This window comes from Aethalodelphis obliquidens, unplaced genomic scaffold (genome assembly GCF_003676395.1).
Source record: "Aethalodelphis obliquidens isolate GAN/ISIS:26980383/991018 unplaced genomic scaffold, ASM367639v1 scaffold2, whole genome shotgun sequence".
NCBI lineage: Eukaryota > Metazoa > Chordata > Mammalia > Artiodactyla > Delphinidae > Aethalodelphis > Aethalodelphis obliquidens.
In genome coordinates, this window is record NW_020837946.1 from 51468457 (window position 1) to 51492580 (window position 24124).

The window sequence follows — 24124 nt, forward strand, 5'->3', positions numbered from 1 at the left end:
CTAGAAGACTACTTCACGTCTTCTTCCCGAACTCTAAACACCACTTCTCCCATTCCGATGGAAGCTAATGCCTTTGCTTCTTACTTCGCTGATAATATTAAAGCAATCATAAGAGAACTTCCAGTCCTCTCAACCACATCTGCCCAGCATCTGCAAGCAAATAAACAAATGAACTAGGCATGTGCTATCTAGAATCAATCCTTTCATCTGTACAATTAATCCCACCCTTTTTGCCCTCTTTGCACTGACGATTCTTTCCTCTTATCTATCTCATTTACTCTATTGGAACACACCCATCAGCATAAAAGCATGCTATTCCTCCCATCTTAGAAGAAACAAAAAGTCTCTCCACTTCTCTTGTCAGCTACTGACTCCCCACCCCTTTTCTTTAGCTCCCCTTGGAACAAAAATCTGTGAAAGAATAAGCTACACCCTGTCTCCAATTCCTCTCCTCCTTTTCCTCTGAACTGCTGTTGTCATGATCACCAATAGCTTCTACATTGCTAAACCCAATGGTGAGTTCTTAGCCCTCATCTTCTTCAACTAAGAGGAAAGCACTGAAAACACTGTCACGCCTTTCTCCTTGCCCTGCTTTATTCACTTCACTTCCGGGATGCCACAAGCTCCTGTTTTTCTTCCTTACTGGTTAGTCCTTCTCATCTCCTTTGTAAGCCTTCTCTTCTCTCTAACCACTTCATGTTGTAGGGTCCAGAGTGCAGACCTTAGCTCTTTTCTCCTCCTGTGATGATCTCAGCCACCTCACATGACTTTCAAACCCATTCATATGCCAAAGATGCATTGTTAGATTTCCAGTTCCATGCCCCTCTCCAATTCCAGATGAGTATATACAATACAAATGATTAATTGCTGTTTACACTTAAAAGTAAAATAGGTCTCTCCAGCTCCGCAGGTCCACAACTGAACTCCAACATTTTACACCCAAAAGTTGTTTCCCTTGCCCTATTGATGAAAACTGTATTCTTCTAGTTGCTTGGGCTAATGACTTTGGAGTCGTCTTGGAGCCTTTCTTTCTCAAATGCTAGACATCCAGTCTGTCAGTAAATTTTGTAGAATCTGTCTTCTACTACTTCTCAGCAGATCCACTGCTACCACCTTCGTTGGAGCCATCATCTCTCACCTGGCTTATTGCAGTGTCCTCTTCTTCCTGTGTCAACCTGTGGTCGCCTACTGTGTAGTCTCAACATAGCAGTCAGAGTATTCCTTTTTATTACTCAGTCAGATCATGTCAATTATCTGCCCCAAACTCTACAATAGATCCCCATGTCACTTGGAGAAAAAGTCACAGGGTCTTATGCGATTTGACTCTTTTTCTACTGCTCTCCCCCTTGCTCACTCTTCCAGCCATCCTTGCCTCCTCATGGTTTCCTAAAACAACCAGGCTCATTCTTTTCCTGATGCTTTTTTACCTAGCTCTTCTTTCAGTAATGTTCTCCTCCTGGATCAGGGGTTCTCAAAGTACAGCTCTCAAGCTGGCAGCATCAGCATCACCTGGGGACTTTGTAGAAAAGCAAATTCTCAGGCCTTGTTAAAGACATACTGAATCAAGAACTCTAGGTGGGGCCCAGCAATCTGTGTTTCAACAAGCCCCCCAGGTAATGCTGTTGCATGCTAAAGTTGCGGACCACTGCCCCAGACGTCTACATGGTAACTTCTTAGCTTCCTTCAAGTCTTTGCTCAGATGTCACCTTCTGAATGAGGCCCACTCTGCCCAGCCTATTTAAAATTGCATTCTTCACTCCTTCCCCAGCACCCTATAATTTCCTGTGCTCTGCCCTCCTTTCCTTTTTCCATCACCCATATAATCCTCTAGAACAGGGGTTCCCAATACCCGGGCCATGGACCGGTATCGGTCTGTGGCCTGTTAGGAACTGGGCTGCACAGCAGGAGGTGAGTGAGGGGCGAGCGAGCAAAGCTTCATCTGCCGCTCCCCATCGCTCCCCATCGCTCACACTACCTCCTGAACCATCCCCCCTGCCCCAGTGGAAAAACTGTCTTCCATGAAACCGGTCCCTGGTGCCTAAAAGGTTGAGGTCTGCTGCTCTAAAATACTATAAAATTTACATTTTGTTACTATTGTGCTATTACATTTTGTTACTATTGTGTTACCATTTGTTACTATTGTGTATCGTCACATTTTCTGCCGTTGTTTATCTCACCACACTAGACTATAAACTCTGTGAGGGTGGTAATCTTTTTGTTTCAGTCACTGACCTGTATAAGTGTCTCAAACAGAACCTGACACTACATAGGTACTCAATATCTATTAACTGGAAGAAGTGGAACTTAATTGGTACAGCCAACAGGAGCTATGCAAAGAAAGCATGCCCAACCAGCAGGCAGGGAGTCCTCTGAGAGGTGGGGGCTGTGGCCCTGAGCACATAATTAACAAGTGTCACCTTATTTCACTGTAAGGGGCGCTGAGGTAGAATGCACTCCTGACACCGGACGTGCTTTACAGAGCAAAGGAACAATCCGGTTAATGTTTCCGAAAGCCTTGGGTACCATGCTGGTGGGGGTGGGAAATGCACTCATTATATTTTCATCTCCTCCTAAATAACAGCTAGGGGTCCTTGACAAAACTCAAGATTAGGGCAGCTCTTTCTGTGGTTCTTACACCTGCCTTTGGATTTGTTGCAAGGGAGAGTGTTGGAGTAGCCTTTTGCCTTTCTGTGTATGAGTTTTAAAACGTCCCAAACAAAAGCAAGGTAAGTTAGGAAGGAAAAAAAAATATTGGAAGAAACAATCACTTTTTCAAAAACAGTCCCTCTATGTACCAATCCCAGAGCTAAGTGCTTTTTTTTGACATTGACAGTATGGCCCAAAGTCATGGCTTTGTAACCTGCTTTTGTTGTGTTACCATGGTAGTGACAAGTATATATGCAACTAACACAGAAACCTCTGCTAAATTGTCATTTCTGGTACAAATCTATTCTGAAGAAAGTGCACAATTTTGATGAACCCTTAGTCATAGGAACAATGTCAAGAAACGGGACTAAATAAATCAGATCAATTTGCTGCCATTTATACAGATTCAACACAGTATGTCTGTCAATGCCTGATGTTGGTCCTTTTATTGCCCTTTAAAATGGTCTCAATGTTAGGCTCTAAAATTGATTAACCTGAGTAAAATCAACTATGCAGAATTAAAAAGAAAAAACCCTCTTTAATCCCCACCACATCAATGATGGTTGCACTAATATCATTCTATACTTTTGGCTCTCAACCATCTAATAGCTTTACTCTAGTACGACAATAAAAACTGTTAAGGGAAATGAGGAAATAGCATAGGGATTATTGCTGTTAGCATTTAATAGTCCTGATGCTTGTTTGCATTTGCTTGGAATAAGTATCTAAGGAAAAATTAAGTTCTAAGCTGAGGCTACTATTTGAAATCCCAGAAAAGGCTCCTGGGAATAGTTTGGCTTTTTTGTGACAGTAGTTTTTCTGTTGAAGTACACCATTCCCTAATGAAAAAGACCTGGCACCGCTTCATACGATAAAATGTGATCAATGCAAGGAACGTGATGATCAGTTTGGGAATGAGTGTTTTAATAAAAGAAACATGAAACTGGCTGTGCTTTGGCAGGATATACCCCAAACCATCATGAGAAGCATCATCCTGGCCCACAGATGATCCCCATCACGCTACAACTGTGCAAGTTCCCACTGACATCACCGACAATGCTGGCATAGAGACAAAGGCACGATCCAAAAGCAGTCACGTTGGATTCTGCTTCTTAAAGTCACATGAAAAATAAACCAACTTCCCTGCCTCCCCCCACCCTCCATTATCTACCAGGAATAGATCTGGGGCTCAGCAGAGCTACTCGACATTTACATTTTTAGGCAAGTGCATAAACAGAGAGGGACAATAGCAATTGTGAAGAGGAAAAGGCAAATCTTCAAAAAACAGTGACGTGGTAAAATGTGATAAATGTGAAATAAGGAAGAAGCAAAAAGTAGAGTTTGAATTATCTAGATCTGTCACAGGATCCTCTAACATTTTGACGCTGGAACAATAGATCAGCTAGTTCAAGTAATACTTGCTTTTCACTGTGTTTTATAAAAGATACCAATGCAAGAAGATTTAAGCGTATTGATAATATTGAAGTTTACGTATCTGTTAATAAAAACAAGTTTACGTTACCCGCATAAATGCTTGATGTGTTTTACAGTTAGCCACTCTGCTTGATACTTTTATGCTTCCTGTAATCACGTCAGAAGTTCCATTGGAAGAAAAGTAAAATCTCGATGGAGACTCTGCCTTTCGGTTCACATCCAGGCTCATGTTATAAAACAAAACTGCAAAAATGTAGAGAGAATTGCAATTAGTATAATTATCTGAAGGCATTTGTTTTGTTATTTAAGTGATAATAGTCAAAGTTATATAGAATACTGGAAATATATTAAATTATCTTCATTAAATAACTTTCTAAAAACTAACCTGAAATATGAAAGAGGGAACAACTTAAAACACACATTTCAAAAATTATTTTTATAAATTAAAAAAAGGAATTATAAACTTTTCTCTAGATTTCTACTTTTAAAATTAACATATTTAGTTATTTGCTTAATCCTCCTACATATAAACATTTCACAGCTACACTACCAAAGTTCTTACTAATAATAAAAGTCTCAAGTAAAGTTTCAGATTTCTTCGAGTCCTTTTGTCCGTAGAACGTCTGACTGAGGAAGTACAGGTACCCAAATGTCACTTGTAATAATTTTATCTTGTGTGGTTACAGAACTAATTTCATATATGGTTGGGTTCATTTATTTCCATTTGTTTCCAATTTGAGGGGTTGCTATTTTTCTTTTGATTTTTTTTTTTTTTTTAACGTGAAGTGAACACATGGTTTAAAAGTCAAACCTACATAAACAGCTGACTCACAGACATCTCCTTTCCAGCCCTAGACCCTGATTATTTCCCTTCCTTGTTTTTATTGGTTTCTGGTTGGATCTTCCAGTGTTGATTTATGCAAAAATAAACAAATATATACAGACATTCTCTCAATAACTATTCTGGCAGTTTGGTAAGAACTTATTTCAAATCTGACATGGTAAATGATGTGCTAAAGAAGATCTTCAATAACCAAAAAATTAAGGAAAATTTACAACAACTAAAAAAAATTCCAAGACCGATCTTACCAAGAAAGAAAGAGCTATTTCTTGAATATAAAAGGGTTCTTTGTCAGACTGGTGGTTGTCAGAGGTGAGGGGTGGGGGATGGGTGATGGGATCAAAAGATACAAAGTTCTAGCTACAAAAAAAGTCATGGGGATGTAATGTACAGCATGGTGACAACAGTTAATCATACCGTATTGCACACTTGAAAGGTGCTAAGAGAGTAGATCTTAAAATTTCTTATCACAAGAAAAAAATATTTACAACTATGTATGACGATGGATGTTAACTAGACTTATTTTGGTGATTATTTTTACAATATACACAAATATTGAATCATCTCATGTTTTATACTTGAAACTAATATAATGTTCGTCAGTTATACCTCAATTTAAAAAATTGAAAAATAAAAGGCTTCTTTACAAGACAAGCTACATCTAGTAGTCCACTGAGAGATCATTCATTATATAGGAGAAATAATTCGTAAGTGATATTTAAAATAATTTATATTATTCCTCAAGTATTCATTTACATTTTAGGAGTATCTTACTCTTCTGGAAGGATTTTATCTACTTCAAGGAAACATAAGTATAAAACCTACATCACTCCTACAAACTTCAAATAAATCTTTCAACCTTCCTTTTATTTAGAAAATAAAGTCCAAATCAATTGGCTTCAAAATTACTATAACTGAGGTTCAATGCCTCAGAGATAGAGTTGCAACTGAAATAGTCATCTACAAATTCACCACTCTGAGCTCAGACAAGAGCACATGAAACAAGGGAAATAAAAATCCATTCACAGTAAGTGGTCCTGGTTTTATTAAATATGCTTATTATGTGAATTATTTCTCCCAAGGAATCATTTTATGACAACTATAAAGCATGTTTTGTAACAATGCTATGATTATTTATGATTTTCATATATTTGTTTTCAATCATTTAAAGAAATATTTGGTCACAATGGAATCGGTAGTACGACAAATACTGATTTTCCATAAAGGGAAATAGTTCTCTCTATTTAACATGTGTCTCTCAGATAATCATCAGCTTGTCTGTGTCACTGTGTTACTAGGGTCATGCTCTCCAACTGCTACTTCTTCAATCAATAACCAGATGAAGGTTTTGCCCACTGGCCTATCACTGCATCTTTAATGAGGACTTCTGCAGAGTACCATTAAAAATGAATCTTATCTATGATATCTGTAAGAAAAGAATCTAAAAAAGAATGAATATACATATATGTAAAACTGAATCATTTTGCTGTACACCTGAAACTAATACAACATTGTAAATCAACTATACTCCAATAAAATTAAAATTTTAAAAAAATGAATCTGATCTAAAATAGAAATACCAGGCTCATTCTCTACTTCTTATTACAGGCTAATTCAGACTGAGGCCTCTGCTACATATCTATAGCTTGGTTCAATCAGTATCTGCTACCCTTCATGATGTTTAGATGACACCCGGCAGGGTCACGGGAACAAACAACTCTTGATAGGCCTTGCGGGGCTCAGGAAATATATGAATTATTTATGTCCAAATGGTAAACTCCGTTATGCTTCTCTCCTACCATGGGCTAGTTTCATTAGTAGTTATTCTAATATTAGCTTAAATATAACATAATTAGGAACATTAACCTGCTAGAAAAAAATGTAATGATTATGAAGTCACATAGACGTTATTTGAGATTAACCACAATGTTGGATGAGCCATATCAAAGATACTTTCTCCAGAGCAGATCACTTAGAGTTGCCTATGTACGGGCAAATGGGCATGGCTCTTAGGAGCCGATACTCATAGTAAATCCTTAAGAGATGTGTGTTATTTATGGAAATTAGAATCAGGGTCTAGACTCCAGATAAGCTTCTTCAATTACTCAAAGAGGATAGAATAAGAAAAAAAGAATCTTCCCCCTCTCAGGCCTCCAACTTAAGCCAGCTCAAGACTTCAGTGAGCCTCATAAAACAGGAGGAGCTGTGGTGATGTTCTCTTTATTCCAAAGAGACCTTACAGATTAAGCTCAATTAGTTTACCTTAAATAACACAGCAAGTGATACTCTTGCTCTATTTCCTGCCATAATCTCTAAACAACTAGAGCCTTAATGTGTCCAACTCATTGGTTAGAACAAACCGAGAATCCGGAAGATGAAGAGGAAAGGTTATCAGGTGGCTGCTCTCTCCTGCCCTAAAATCCCCTCCATGGTGAAATACAGAGAGAGCTCGAAAGATGACCAAGAGATTTATGAGGGAAGTGCACATTCTATCAGGCATTAATTTGTTAAGGGCACCCTTACCGATATAACCTGGAACCTCTTTGCCCTTATATGAGAAACAGAGTGTTAGATCCATGCACACAGAAGGCAATCCATTTTCAATACAGTTAAAATTTGTTCTATTTACTGACTCAGGATGGTTTAAAGAAGCTTCGACAATCACTACAGGTCTCGTCCTAAGAAGGAAATAAAATTAGCAATATTAATTGCAGAATTATTTTTCCTTAAGATGACAGTTAACATTTGTTTTGTCAGTTTCCACTGACCAAGTAATTTCATGAAACTGTTTAATAATATGTGTATATATATACCCAATTACATTTCCATGTATGAATCAAAAGAAATTTTCATTTAAACTTCTAAAAATATTGACTTTGATGATTTATGTATATATCTAGGTAAGGTGGGAAAAATATCCTAAAGTTCAATAATTAAATTTCAGAGTATCAAAAGGAGTGTTATGAGGTCACCACCCTGCTGATTTTAAAAACTGCCTCCCATCATTTAAATTAAGCCCAACTGTCATTAAGCAGTGAAATGTATCAACCTTACCTTAGCAGCACAGCAGAATCAGACCGAAAAGCACCAACTGCTACATCTGGAGGATAAAAAACAACACAGATTAATGATCATCATTAGTCAAAGAGAATTATTTTCAGCCGTAAATACTTAACTACATATCACCTTTCGACTATATCAAAACACTATTTACAGAAAATTAATTAGAAGAGGTATGCTTACATCTTAAGATTCATTTCACATATGTCTGAATCTGCTCATTTACAATGACATTCATCCCTTTACAGTATAAATATAAACATTAGGATATAAACATATGATATAAAGACAGCCTTGCTGAAACAAGATTCAATTTTTGGACTATAAACATTCACCCAGAAATCTCTTTTTAAATTACCAAAGAAACCCCTCTTTCTTTTCATCATTGTGTGTTTGACTTATTTTCATGAATGCTTTTAATTTTTTTCCGGAACAAGGAATAAAGTGTTAAGTAACTAACAGTTTAAAGCTCAGGAATTACTTGATTATTTCTGATCCATCCTTGAATTCAAAAGAGCTTTAAAAATGAAGGAAAAAACTCATTAGTAAATTAGAACTTTTCTCTACCAGTTTTATGTACTTCACAATAAAGCAGCATCCACAACAGAGTTCACTTCAATTTCTAAAATATGGTAAATTTTATACTCACCTACATATCCATTATTATCTGCATCAATTTGTCCAGATATAGACTGTCCAAACATACTTAATGATTTGCTGATTTGACGCCCTTCAATTCTCTGAAAAATAGTAAAGTTGAGTGGGAAACAGGATTTGAATACGTAATATCCCAGAGAAACAATGATTTAGTTAAATAATGAGTCCTGGTACATGCCCTGGCACATTATTAACAAATGCATTGTAGTTAAGTCAAATACATGTGTCTAAGAGAAAGAGTAGTTTCCAGCTTGAAGTGGGAAGTTGACATCTATTTTGGGACAAGAAAAAAATCACTTTCTTTACTTTGTGAGCAAAGGGAAAATTATGTAGTAAAGATCTCCTAAAACAGTCCTGACACTCTCTCCCCAGTCTTTCTTCAGGCTCTGTGTTTATTTCCTTAAGCAACATGAGTGACCAAACAAATAATAAGAAAATAAGACATCTATGATCACTTAGTGGAGCCTACTACTTAGGTTTATAATAACCACCTCATTTAGCCAGATTGCTTCCTAGTATTTGACAAGGACAACTCAAGTCTGATATGTGCTTCCTATCCCATGTGTTTAATTTCATGTCCAGATACTGATTTATAAGTATCAGGGTTGTCCATTCTAAGAGAATCAGTATTCTTTACTAGACAAGTATATATCTTTCACGTTATACAGAGAACAATTTACCTATTTTTGCCTAATCAAAAATAACAGTATTAGCTAATGTTTCCCTAAGAGTACCTTTGGAAAAACTTCTCTTCTCCGCACGTGTATGTAGTTTTTTTCTATGCAATGAAATGCCCTGATTTTTCAAAATGTGAAAGTAAAGTCAGAGTTAGATCAGGGAACTTTCTCATCTTACTCTCTGCACTAAAAGGAACACAGAGTATCACATGAGTCTTTGCTCTCCCTGTGCAATCTCCATGGAACATGGGGCTTTAGCCATAGGGCAAGACACAGTTAATCAAATCCAAATGGCCTCATCTGGAATACTATGGGTATTACCTCAGAACATAAATTTGATGAAATGCAGAGAGAATGTCTTTAATAGGTTAAATACAAGCTAGAATGGAAGTGAACCAGAACTCTTATTTATGAAAAACAAAATGGTTTCAAAGAGTTATTAATGACCTTAAAAATGAGGCCATCTACTGTTATTATAAGAAAATGGTGAAAGAGTATTAAGTATTTGAAAGACCAAATTAAAAAAAATAAGTCCACATTAACGCTGGAAGTTTTAAGAAGGATTTTATTACCAATGCTTCTTTTGACGGTATTAATAGAATAGTATTATCCTACCTGTGAGAAGGCTGACGAGATCCCATCTGCTCGGCCATTGTAAATATAAATAGCACCTCGCAAGTCATCTTCCTGTGGAGCTCCAATAGCAACATCTATTCAAGAATTTAAATGACAGAAAATAAATTCTTAATGCAAAGAATGCAACTCTGAAAACTAACCTTCATGCTCTTTAATTAATATCACATAAGAAAACTCCTTATCAAAAAACACTTTTCTGGGCTTCCCTGGTGGTGCAGTGGTTGAGAGTCCGCCTGCCGAGGCAGGGGACACGGGTTCGTGCCCCGGTCCGGGAAGATCCCACATGCCGTGGAGCGGCTAGGCCCGTGAGCAATGGCTGCTGAGCCTGCGCATCCGGAGCCTGTGCTCCGCAATGGGAGAGGCCACAACAGTGAGAGGCCCGCGTACCGCAAAAACAAAAAACAAAACAAAGACACTTTTCTCACTGGACAGAAAAAAATTATAAAATACTGTTACTGTCATAACAATGTAGTGGATTGTACAGGTAAGTCTGTGTGTGGAAGAAGCTTAGAGTCTTAGGGTCTTAGAGACAGGCTAACAGAATGGTTAAGGACACAGGTCCTACAGCCAGATGGCCAGGCCTGACCCCAGCACTGCCCTCGTGCCCAGCTGTGCTATGCTGGGCCCATTTCTTAACCTCTCTGTATCTCAGTTCCCTCACCTCAGCACAAGATTGTAAGAGAACTCATCCTCGGCATAGAAAGATGTAACTCATGTGAAGTGCTTAGAGCAGTGTGTAGCACATAATAAGTTATTATCACTGTAAATACTATAACCACAAGAACCCTTATTTTGAGCTCTAGGTTTTACTTTATCTGCAGAATGACTTCTGAATTAATTCCTGTTCCAATGAAAGTAATTAAAGTATCTGTTAAGGGTATGTTTTCACATAAGAAAACCAAGAGAAAATAGAAACTATGAATAACGTGGTTGCTTAAGTGCTATAAATACAAAGTACATATTGAAAGTACTGAACTATTAAGAAGGCCCAGATCAATTTAATTCCAAGCAGAAGATACTGAAGTATATTCGGTCTTTGGCTAGCTTATATATAGATCCAAACTCTTACTTCCTAAGATGACACTTGGATCTATTATATAATATCCTAAAGTTCTAGCTATCATTATAGAAATAAGGAGAATACATGTTAATAATAATGTTTTTCCATGCCTATGCAACACCATTGGGACAAAACATAGAGAATAAACAGAGATATCTGACAACTGTTTTTACTTTCCATTTGAACATTTACTACACTGTTAGTATAAACCATAACAATTATCATTAGTATGATCATAACAATCTTAACATCAGCTAGTATTTATATACTGTTTACAATGCAGGCATTGCACTAGAGGCTTTACATACGTTATTCATGTTATTCTCACATAACCCACTGTAACTCGTGTAGCTCTCACAACAGCTCTATCAAATTCTTTTTGATCCTCACTTTTTATAGATGAGGAAACTGAGGCACAGAATGTAACTCACTCAAGGTCACCGAGCCAGGATGTGGTAGAGTTGGGATTTAAACCCCGCAGTCTGGCTCCACAACCTTTGCTCTCCATCACCATGTTCTATAAAATCATCAACAATAAAGTTGTGACCAACATTCTCCCCTCTTAGCACATGTGTGAAAGAAGTGCTCAATATATGATTTGATAATATATAAGCATTTCAGGAGCACATAAAATAATATAGTTTACAGCTGCAGAACTTTATTATGGTTCTGCTCAAAAAAATATTCAAACATATAGTCTAAAAGTCAGATGACAGGGCTCAACATAAAAAAACAAAAATAAGTGGTCTTGCCAAAAGCACTTTATGGCTAAAATGCTATCATCTGTCTGTCTGGTCACATTGGTTGAATAGGTTTGTCTATTACCTATTTAACTTTCTCATACTTTTGATGAAATTTTTATGCTGGACTCTTGCCAAATTGATTGGTTATATTCTTAGAAAATGGCTTGTTTTGCTTTCCTAAGGACACAGGAAATATATTCTAATTTTTTTCTTTTGAAGAATAAAAAAATGATGTCGTGAACGCCAAAATTACTGAGGTCTACTATGCAAAACACCACAAAGCTGTGCATAGTAAAAGAACATTAAGTCTGATTTGCATCTAAGACTGGAGAAGGAAGGAAAAAGAACAGGTGGGTTTTTCATCTCTTTTCTACACAATCCCACACACTCTGCCATGAACGTGAAGTAACTTCACTCATATCCCAGCAAAACAAACTAAGTTAGAAGATGGGGAAAAAGAATAGGGAATCACATAACGAAAAATTAAACATAGATGCCCTGATGGCTCACCCAGGCAGACAGAGCGAGATGGTGGAATTAAAGACCTCAGTGAAGAGCTAGAACACACTGAGCCTACTTCCAAATCAGCATGGTCTTGGCTAATATCTAAAATGTAGAAAGCACATAGCCATGGGCAAAGCAGAAATGCTATTCAGCCATAAAAAAGAAGGAAATCCTGTCATATGCAACGACCATCTGTGTATGTTCACATGAGAAATGAAAAATCATTCTCAAATATTTTAATACATTCAAAATAGTGAATACTCTTCCCTGGATGTGTCAATTAAAAGAGGATGTAGAAGGAATTATAAGTAAACAAAATAAGTATTTTACTAAATGATGATTTTGTTTTTAAAAGAAAGAATTTTACTATTTTATATAATATATATGAAATATCAAGGTGCAAAAACATGGTTTTTTTCACAGATATTTATTAGGTTGGATCTAAATTTACCACTTATATAATGTTTATTTTTTCATGTCTTAACCTTATATTCCATTCGATTGTAAAACTATAAAAAGGAGTGCCACTATTTCCTTCATTTACATTCATTATGGTACATACTCTATACTTGGCACGGTACAACTGACAAAAAATAAGTCCTCAATAAATATCACAGAATTGCTGATTGCTTGTGAAATGTAACATCATAATAACATTTTTTAGATATTTTAATGTAAAATTTTATGTGTAATCATAACCATAGAAATATATATGTATACTTTTTCTCTCCTTTTGTTTTAAAAATAGTAAAATAAATCCAGAAATGGTAATATTTGTATACCAAATTACACTATCTTACATTCAAGAGGGCTCACTGGAAGCATATATTCAATAACCAACTAGCTTGCTCCTTGTAGAATAACATTTTATACATTTAAAGTAGAATGAAGCATTTAGGCATAAGAAGATATTAAGAAAGTGAGAATTTACAGTACTCCCTCACTTATGTCCAGTATCCAAGTAAATTCTGACCTACTTCTACCATATACCAATTGCCAATGACCATATCTAGAAGACAATTCTGAGCCCTGAAAATATCGAATACTTATTTGCTGAACTTGAGGAATTATACACTCTCCCTTCAAACCCATTCATCATTTTAGGCACAGTTTTAATAGACTTAGTTACCACTTAGAACTAGACTGAACAAAAAGCAAATTTTAAGAGGGAAGGCTGGTAGAGACAGATACTTCAACAGCAGGACTGATATCTAGGCAACAGTCACAGTTCTGATGAGACCATCTATTCCATTATTGAAACGCACCCCTATTGAGTGGTAAATATCCACTGTCCTTGAGTCTGCCGGTTGCCCCCTTACCACCGCTCAGGACTCTCTCCTGGGATCCCCAAATCTTCCCCCAACAGGGCAGCTGAACAAGGAAAGCCTGGCACAGCAAGGGGGCTTTCAGAGCCCGGCTCCAGCTCTGTGGCCAGCCTCTGTTGGGTTTTGTCAGTGTCTTTACTACACTGATAGTTAAATACTGTTATCCAGTGAGTCTATGATGCACATTTTTTTCACATTTTCACATTCCTGAAATCAGGGTCCTTCTTAAAATAGAAAAAAAGTGAGTCGCGGTTTAAGAGGCACCATTTTTTCCGGGGCACATAAAATAATGACTTATAATAAAACAACTTATAATCAATGGTGCCTTAGAAGCAATGAAATAAGGTATGTTGAATATCATTCTTTATTAACAGTAGTAAGAAACGATAGCTGGCAACTGAGAAGAAATCAGGGATAACACTAAAGAAAAAAAACTTAGCATACCAGTCTGCCTCCATTTTCTATAGAAAGACAAACAACATAAAACTCCAATTATATTCTTTTCCATGTGCCACTTTAAAAGTGGAAATCATGTACCAAATTGGATACTTTTAATTACCTTCAAAGCCATCATTATCAATGTCGCCAAGATTGACTATAGATTCCCCAAATCTTGCAGCATATTTGTCACTTCCAATGAGCTCTATTTCCATTTCGTTCATGACTGCTCCCTAGATAGAAAGGGGGAGAAAGGTGTCATTATAACACAACTTTACACATGATTTACTGTTGTAATTGGGTATGGATTTTTTCTTAATGCTTCAAACAGGTTGGACAAACTATAGCTTGAGCTTTAGTACACACATCTCAGTTCAATTCAATAAATATTTGTCAAGTATGTCAACACATATAATTAGAGCTCAGAGGACAAAAAAAAATTGTCAAACTCATGATCCCTAGCTTTGAAAATCCAATAAATCATTTTGATAATTCAATTTAGCAAATATTTAGTGAGTTCCTAGCAAAGGCAATGCACTGTGCAAAGACTGAATGGGTGAAAGGGGACAAGGCAGTGTGTGTATAAGACACTCCCTTTCCTGAAGAAGCCCCCAGTTACAGAAAAGGCATAGTCCAAGCATGTAAATGCCTTAGAAGTACAGACTGCTTCGCAATATTGACAAGCAAGGAGAGCATATCTAACTGTGAGAGCCAGCAGAGATTTCAAAAAAGGAGGTAGCGGTCAAGGTGGCTACTGAAGGATGGGCAAAGTTTTGATATACAGAGAAAATAATCAGCAAAACACAAATTGCAAAGAATTTGGCTATAATCAACTGTATGTGCAATGAATGAGGCCGAAAAAAGTCAGACTGCAGTCTTATGGGGTGGGACTTTGAAGGCTGGGAGAAATTTACTCTCAATTTGGAAAACAAGACAGAGCCACTGAAGGTTTCTGAGTTGAGGAGTGACACGACTGAAGCTGGCCTTGGTGATCTTTTTCCAGCAGCACTGAAGCATGGATTGGTCAACTGTTGTCTCTGAAGTTGGAAGATGAGTTATTACAGTTAGACACTCAATAATGTTTCAACAGGGGCTGTTGCAGTAACAGCTGCCAGACCTCTTTCCAAACTCTGATCACGTCACTCCCTTGTATTAAAAACAAAACCAAACCCCATGCACTACTCATCATAGATCCTTCCCCCTTCTCAAACAAGTCTGTTCATTTCCATAGCACACACGTTCTTCCCCTTGTGAAGTGCCCTTCGCCTTTTATTTTCCAACTAAAAAATTCCTATACTTGTTTTGCTCCTAGAGAAATGCCTAATGTAAAGAGCAGAAAGCAGAAGAGGCGAGGACGAGAAGGTGCAGACCTAAAACAACACAAAGGCACTGAAGTTCCAGGGGAAGAGCTTCAAGAAGTGGTGATCACTATTCTTCAAGTATTCTCCAGGCACAGAATGGTGACCAAGAGTTCACTGGGGACCCCTGAGAGCTATTTTAGCAGAAGTAGGTGGAAGCCAGATTCATTCAAGTATCATTCTTTCTTGAGTTCATGCAGAAACAATTACTGAGCACCAACTTGTCCAGGACTCTTTCAAGCCCTGAGGAAACAGTAGTAAATAAAACAGATGATTTCTCTCCACATGGTGTCTACACTCCAACGGAAGAACCGACAAACAACAGCAAACCAAACCAATAAACATATAATATAATGTCAGGTAGTGGTTAGTGTCTTTTTAAAGTTAAGAAACAGGAAGTTGGAAGGCAACAAAAGAAGAATAACTTATGCAAGAGGTTTTAAAAGCTGAAATCAATTATAAAATTAACCCCAGTATTCAACAGCGATGCCCTCTCTTGAGGGATGTAGAAGTGAGGGGCGAACAAGAGGATAGTCGAATGGGTAGATCTCCTCCCTTGCCCTCTAAGCAAAGGCAATTCACTTCTATCTGTTTTTCATATTGGGATTGCTTAAGATTTCAGTGGGAAAAACGTTTCTATTATTGCCTTACTTTAGGTATATATGCTACTGTTTAAACTGTTCTCAAAAACTTTAGTTTAAAGAGAAAGAAAAGTATGCAGCTAGCATAAGGAAGACCATTTATGGATAGGAAAATGTGAAATATCTATATAAGACAGAGTAATGTCTGACTTCACTACTAATGAGAGATGAATGATCACTTCATAGATGATATGCTTTTACTATTAAAATTAAGGTTTAAACAGTCTAGGAAATCCCAGCACGAGAATAACTTTCCTGCTCTATATTTGGAACATGAAGAATCTCCCAGCTTTGTAAGACTGAGTATTTTCTCTCTTAAATTGTGAAGAGTTTAGCCTGGTGCTAAATACTTACTAAATGCTCTGAAACAACTGATTTTAAAAAATACCTTCTGGAAACAGATTTTACTTTGTTAAATCCTAAATGAAAATGCTGTGACTTAAGAAATGAACCAATTTTCTCACAAACCTGTTCTTGCTCTTAAATCAAAGAAACAGGCCAAGAAGACCCCATTAAGGCCCTATCAATTATTTCTTTTGATTTGATGCCAGGAAGATAGACTGTCAAGATAAGGCCAGCAGAACTCTTTAAATTGAATTGTCAAGTGGTCAGTTTCTATTCCAAAACACCCCCCAGAATTGAAAACTCAACCATAAGCAAGTATACACCTATTTCTACAACTACTGTATCTACTTTGGAATAAACTATGGCAATTTTACATTCTTATCAGGAATATAATCTACATAAATTGTGCCAATTAACATCTTATCAAAACATATCTTGTTTCCAATTGTTTTCAAATCAAGAAATTAAAAACATTTCATACTTTATCTTCTACTTCTAGTAGTGTTTTTTGTTTGTTTTGTTTTTTTTGCGGTACGCGGGCCTCTCACTGTTGTGGCCTCTCCCGTTGTGGAGCACAGGCTCCGGATGCGCAGGCTCAGCGGCCATGGCTCACGGGCCCAGCCGCTCCGCGGCATGTGGGATCCTCCCGGACTGGGGCACGAACCCGTGTCCCCTGCATCGGCAAGCAGACTCCCAACCACTGCGTCACCAGGGAAGCCCTCTAGTAGTGTTTTATAATTACCAAATTACATAGGGACATTCACCATCAAACCAATAGGACATTCACATTTTTAGGGCTATATAAAAATCATTCTTTCAAATTAGAGTTGCATCATAATAAAACTGGAAGAAACTTCAACTACTTCAGTGAACACATACAAGCTGTGCATAGGGAAACTCCAGACAATTGATCTCATACTTTCAAGATATCAAAATGGGACAGTGGGGCTTCCCCGATGGCACAGTGGTTGAGAATCCACCTGCCAATGCAGGGGAAACGGGTTCGATCCCTAGTCCAGGAAGATCCCATATGCCGCGTAGCAACTAAGCTCGTGTGCCACAACTACTGAGCCTGTGCTCTAGAGCCCGTGAGCCACAACTACTGAGCCCGCGTGCCACAACTACTGAAGCCTGCACACCTAGAGCCCGTGCTCCACAATGAGAGAAGCCACTGGAATGAGAAGCCCGCACACCACAACGAAGAGTAGCCCCCACTCGCCACAACTAGAGAAAGCCCACGTGCAGCAACGAAGACCCAACACAGCCAAAAATAAATAAATAAATAAATAAAATTAAAAAAAAAAAATGGGACAGTGGCCCATTCATCATCATATTCCATTTCATTTCTAAAGCATCAGTACAATACCACAATTTTTACTTTCATCAGTAAAATAAGCCTAAAAATCTATAGTCTCAGAACTTTGGAATAAGAAAAGCATCAGTTTCAATCAAAATCCCATACATGGCTTCCAAATTGCAGCCAATCAGACTTACAGTGCCAGAGTTGATGTATACAAACACTCTTCCTTCCTCCCTGACGGTGCTCTGCACGGGAGCTCCCACAAGTAGGTCTGAGAAGCCATCTGCGTTGAGGTCCACCGCACAGATAGAAGCTCCGAAATAAGACCCAAGCTGCTCCAAGGCAAACCAGATCCAGTCATTGAGAAAAAAGCAGAATTACTCACCAAAGCCCTCAGTGATACCGAAGGTAGAGACATATTACCTTTTTACCTTTCATTTCATGTAAGATATTTAGTTCTTTTGCATCGATGCTGAATATGTATGCCTGCAATGGGGAAAAGAATTCGGAAAGGTCAGACTGCTATCACATTAAAAATGTTTCAGTCAATGAAAACATTAATTTTCATAACTTGTAATTGCTCAAATATATTTTTGAAAAATCATTTTCAGAGTGATACAAAAGGTTTAGGGAACCAAGTTCACATTAAGATGCCTTCCTTGAAACACTACCTTCTCAGGAACAATCTTACTGTTTCCTTAGAGAGCACAGAAAATACAGATAGCTGCTTCACTTCCTTGTACAGCAGAAACTAACACAACACTGTAAAGCAATTATACTCCAATTAAAAGAAAAAAAAAGAAAATGTTGTTTGTCTCAATCTTCAAAGTCATGTTCATGCAGCAATGTAACAAAAACTAGAACGAGAAATAACATTTTGTTCTTTCTGGTCCTACCACAATTGTACCAGCAATGTAGCTGCCTTGATTTGCCTTCAGCTATAAACTTATTAACCAATAAATGTATTCCTTGGACATCTTGAGACAATTCTATCTCAGAAACAATTACTCATAGGAAAGAAGAGCCTCATTTGATTTATGTAGTCTTCCTGAAAGCTTTCCTGCTCAATTTGATCTAAAAGCCATACGACTTTCGCCCGTTTTACCACTAAATGCAGCACACTTCTCATCATTTCCAGCTTCATTGCTTAGAATTTTTGCAGTTCCTCCTGTAATATCTTATTCTCTCATGCAATCCATATGAACCTTTTAGAAGAAATAAATATAAAAATGTAACTCTTACTTTACCAATCTGTTCATGTTGAGGGGCTCCTCCAACTACCTCGGTAGTGTGCCGACTCCGAAAATGACCGGCTCCAACCGAGTATCCTTCAAGAAAATGGAGACAAGTATGAGAATCATCATTCGCAATGGGTACAATTCATTATCATAAATCCACTTATAGAATGGATCATAAATCCATTCATAATTAAATGAGACTGAATCCAAAATGACGACAGTAAATAGAGTTTTAAGAATATTTAGAATCGCAATACTCAAAATTGGTTTTTATATGCTTTAAGCAATTATTAACCTGTGTGTTAATATGGCTTATATGTTTAAGTCTTAGAAACTGAAGATAGCACCTTTACATGTGGTCTGTTAGTCTCTGTATATTAGGACATGGTAGTTTCTACGATTACAACAGAAATACTTTAGCGTATATAAAATATAACATTTTGAACTTTAAGTAAAAAAAAAAGTCTTCTTAAACTTCAACTTTTCTTGCCCTGAAACCTTCCGATTGTGATAAAACTGTATGATTACACAAAAGGTAAAATATTCTTATTTTATTATGTGATAAAAGGCATAATACTAAGTTACATTTTTAACATAATGTTTCAAGATATCCTTCAACCATAAACAAGTAAATGCTGAACTGTAACTGAATTCCCTCCATTTTAAAATAAATTCCTTCTGTATGAATGGGGGGGAGGTTCACTTCAAATGTGAACAGCCTATACTCAGAAATAATTACAATAAGAATGATAAAAATAGTTATGCTCTGGGAAATATTCTAAGAACTTATGAGGCAAAGGTCAATGGGCCGTTTTTAGACCCATATTCTTCATAATGTTACCCATTGTCTAGAATGCTGTCTGCAGTCCCACTGACTTTCAGCTGGTCCTTGAAGAAACTATACTTACTCATCCATTCATGATTAAATGAGTTGTTTCATGTAGAGTGCTTACAAAAGTTCCTAGGAGATGACAGGCACTCAATAGATGCTATCTTTATAATAACAAGTTGACTGCATAAAGATATAAGCTTATAAGTGATTTACTGCAAAAGAGGAAGCTAAACCAGGAGTTCCAATCTAAGAATTATATATTGATGATAATAGTTACATACATAAAATATTAAGTTAACTGAAGTTTCAGAGACTATATCCTTAAAAAGGGAGTTTCTGAAATGGCTTTTTAATTACTACTGGCCATTTTGATCTTTTTTTTTTTTTTTTTTTGCGGTATGCCTGCCTCTCACTGTTGTGGCCTCTCCCGTTGCAGAGCACAGGCTCCGGATGCGCAGGCTCAGCGGCCATGGCTCACGGGCCCAGCAGCTCCATGGCATCCGGACCAGGGCACGAACCTGTGTCCCCTGCATCGGCAGGCGGACTCTCAACCACTGCGCCACCAGGGAAGCCCCATTTTGATCTTTTGAAGATACAATTTCCCTTATTTATAATTACTAGTATCTGTAAGGCAGAGATAATTCGAGTTTGTCCATTTTTATAGTACCTAAATAACTTCCGAATTTCACTTGATTGTGTCTGTCTAAAAAAGCTTTGTATTTATTTGTAGTTATATTGTAGACGAAAAGAGAGCCGGTCCAATACGATGATCCTGGAGCTCCCATCACAATTAAGTCCTGTAAGAAAAAAAAAATTATCATCATTTAAAAGTTTAATCTCACCACCCAAAACCTCCTCCAGATACACACTTTAAGAGTGACAAAAATACATGTTTATAAATTTCTGAAATGTAAGCATTTTATGAGTTTAAAAACACATCAAAAAAGCCAGAGAAGCTAGCTAATGAATTTTCACCTAAAATGAGAATTTCAGAGAAGAAACGCTGAAACTCTCACTTCATGCTCATCAGTGGACTTTAAAATCAAAGGTAGAATCACTGAACACTAGAGTAAGCTTTGGGGAGAAAGGCAATGTGGTTTTCTGCTAAAGTAAACCCTATCTGGGTAATTCATTAGTGCTCATTACAGAGATAATTGTGTGTTGCCAAAGAGTAAAAGATGGACTTAATTTATTTCAATTTGCAAAAAGCTAATGAATAGGTTCCTTAATAATGTTAGCTTGGAAAAAAAACAACTCAAATGAAATTGGGGCATACTTGATGATAAACGTAGGAATTTAGAAGAAAGGAAAGAGCAGACACTTGTCTGGTGAAATACGAAAACTTTTCAGCAGTTAAAGCTATGTAACATTTCTAAATTTCCTAAACAATCCAAACTTTGAAAAAAAAAGGTCAATTTAAATAGAAAGAAAGCAAGCATTATTATTTTTCCATACTAGGCAATATTTAAGGAAATTGTTAACCCAAGGCGTGATACAACCTGTCTACAAAGATTTAGAAAACATTCATAACTTCATAATGGGTTGTTGAGAGAAACTGGGAGATTTAGGAGTTGAGTACAATTGTGGTCTTTCACTGTGTATGTGATAGTGTTAGAAAAATAATAATAGAGTTTGGGACCATATCTCATTTAAGAGGATATTATTAAGTTCTTAAATCTCCCAGTTCTCACACTTCTAATGAAAAGTGTTAACTCATACGCTTCCTCCCCCCCAGCAATTTAATAACTAAATATAACACACCTAGATATTTTCAATGCTTAAATTAACAAATAACTACAGCTACTTTTGATTTCTATTAAATTCTTCATAAAAGTAACCTTCTTTAGTATAGACTTTTAGTTGGTCTTGCGTGACACAGCCATCTAAATATTAATATTTTATCAATACATATGTCGAATATTGAGTGGTGAAAATTAAGTTGTATTACACTCAAATTTAAGAGACATATTATTTGAGTATTATACAATTTTTCTTCAAAGCATAATATCAATCTTCTAAGTCAAATTAAAATTCTATATGTAAACATCCATAGCAGCTATTTTGGGACAATTACCTCTGTGTAAAAACTAGATATTCCAGCTTGACATGATGCAAAATTTTCTCCAAATTTTCTCACATAATCTAAAATAAAGTAGAAAAACAATTCACGATTTCATTTTAAAACAGACAAAATCTGCATAATTTTATTTATAAATCCTTATAAGTATACCTTTTAAGAGCTCTTTTACAGTATTATTTTTAAAAAAATAGTCAGTGGTAAAATTTAAGGTCACAAATATCTTCCATGTTGATCTTCAAAATATCCTTGTGAAATAGCAATAGAAAAATCTACCCAGCCTCTTTTCCATGGGAAGAACATGCAGCATACACTCAAAAAGTTGTCAGGTGAGCATCTAAGACAGAGGTAGGATTTGTGGCTTCCAGTTCAGGTTTCCATTTAAAATAGGCTTCCTAGATTTTTGCCTGGCTGAAAGTAACAGAGTCAAGATCTGCATGGAGATGGAGGGTCTCTTCTTACAAAGCCCCCATGAATGGTTGCTTTGTGAAACTTACTAGGGGCACAAAGCTTGCTTTACCTGAAGAACTGACATAAGTAAACCTCTATGAAGATACAGGACCACATCTTCATTTTGGCTTTGCTAACCAGAAATGTTAAATAAATTGCTGTCATTTATAATGACCACGCCCTGTCATGCTTTTTCATTCCTTTTTATATCTTCTCTGGTCCTATATATATTTTTTTATTTAAAAAATATTATCAGAATTTTAGGTGTCTTAGGTTTCTGCCATCATGTTTTGTTTTTTCATAGAATGTGGCTAGGTATATATTTATACATATATTTATTTACATATATATTCATACATATGTGTGTGTATATATATATATATATATATATTTGGGGGTGGTGCACATTGTCATCTATGGACATTGGATGTCCATGTGCAAAGTCACCCAGAGAACACATGAGAAAATGTACAGGACTGAAATCTACACCCAGGGAGGCACCAGCATTTTGTGAAGGGACCAGCCAGTAGTAGGACAAGAGTTGCAGAACATTAAGTGGTCAAATGCATCCCTTCACACCAGTAGAATAGTCAGAAGTGGTTTCTGGGGCAGTTAAAAGCCCCAGACATGGGGCCAGCTAGGTGGGGAGGGGTGCTGCAGTTGAGGGGTGTCTTTAGCTTGCATCTCTACTAGACTGTCCTTTGACAGGTTTCCTTCAGCCTATACAGCTAATTCCTATTGTCGAACATTTGCACACTTGATTTTAAAGGGAACCAAGTTCACAAGGGAAAAGGCCTCATCTGAACTGAAGATTATGACTCAGGCTGGTCAGGTTTACATTATGGAGAGAGCAAGACCCCAAATGACCATGAAGGCCGCTACAGCCAGGGAGAGAGGCCTCTACCGTGAAACGTTTTAAAGTGTAAAGCATAAACTATTATGAAAAGGAGGATAATAGCTAGAGTAAGTTTTACTGCAATTGAGAAGTTAAAATTCACCTTTTATCTTCTTGGCATTCAAAGGCAAATTAGGAATACAGACGATATTATCTTTTCTATTATATCAAATTCCAGGGAGGAAAGACTCCAATGTTAATAAAACCAACTCAATTTGCATACTTGCTCCAAGTTTTGTCAAGTAATAGAAATTTCCTTTGGACACTGGGATAATCATTTTGGTTAGAAAAACTGGAACTTGGCATTCATATATATTTTATCCTTTCCAAAGACACATTTTCAGAATTTTAGTTCTGTTGCAGGTATCATTTTTTCAATACTCTGTGGACATTTACCTCTAACTTTGCTCATTTCAGTTTACGTCCTAGCTCTGCATGCACTAACCATGACCTAAAATTTTTATGGGAAAGACCTTTCAAACTTAAGATACCAATCCCTTGCAATGTCAAGGAAAACAAGTAAATTTGGGGAAATAAAAAAGACAGTGAGTGGGAAAGATCTGCTTACATTTATACTTTGGATCTTTCTAAATCTTGTTGGAAGCTAAAGGTAAAGCAAGAAACTTAAACAATTTTCTTGCTTCTGATCGTATTTTTCAATCTATTTCATGATTTGAAGTGTCCTGCACTTGCTGGGCATTAGACTCCCTTATACTGAATAGAAAATATATTTAATGCTAAAGTGGTAATGCTCAACTAGATGCTAAAATTATTCAAATTAAATTGTGGAATTCCTAGTCCTAAAAACACAGTACATTTTTGAAAATTAAAACAACTGCAAGTGGATAAAAAAGGAAATAATACTCTGAGTAGTTAAAGGAAACAGAGCTATTTCAAAGATCCTCCCACCCCAAACCAAACATCCCAAATTGAAAATTGAAGAAAAATTTTTAAAGGCATTCACTTA

General features: G+C 36.8%; 1 protein-coding gene across 2 annotated transcripts in view; it reads right to left on the minus strand.

Moving 5' to 3' along the window:
* Window positions 1–24124, minus strand: part of ITGA4 (integrin subunit alpha 4) — an 83132-nt gene that overhangs the window by 36248 nt on the left and 22760 nt on the right. Inside the window, exons 5-15 of one of the 2 annotated variants that reach the window (XM_027126725.1) lie at window positions 21810–21877; window positions 20403–20532; window positions 18908–18993; window positions 18089–18151; window positions 17860–17997; window positions 14143–14254; window positions 9931–10025; window positions 8631–8721; window positions 7976–8021; window positions 7445–7599; window positions 4169–4323 (exon numbers count right to left, since the gene is read on the minus strand). In XM_027126725.1, coding sequence (XP_026982526.1) covers window positions 4169–4323; window positions 7445–7599; window positions 7976–8021; window positions 8631–8721; window positions 9931–10025; window positions 14143–14254; window positions 17860–17997; window positions 18089–18151; window positions 18908–18993; window positions 20403–20532; window positions 21810–21877 — 1139 coding nt within the window. Of the gene's footprint in view, window positions 1–4168; window positions 4324–7444; window positions 7600–7975; window positions 8022–8630; window positions 8722–9930; window positions 10026–14142; window positions 14255–17859; window positions 17998–18088; window positions 18152–18907; window positions 18994–20402; window positions 20533–21809; window positions 21878–24124 lie in introns of those variants that run through there. The other variant, XR_003437111.1, reaches the window with a different exon arrangement.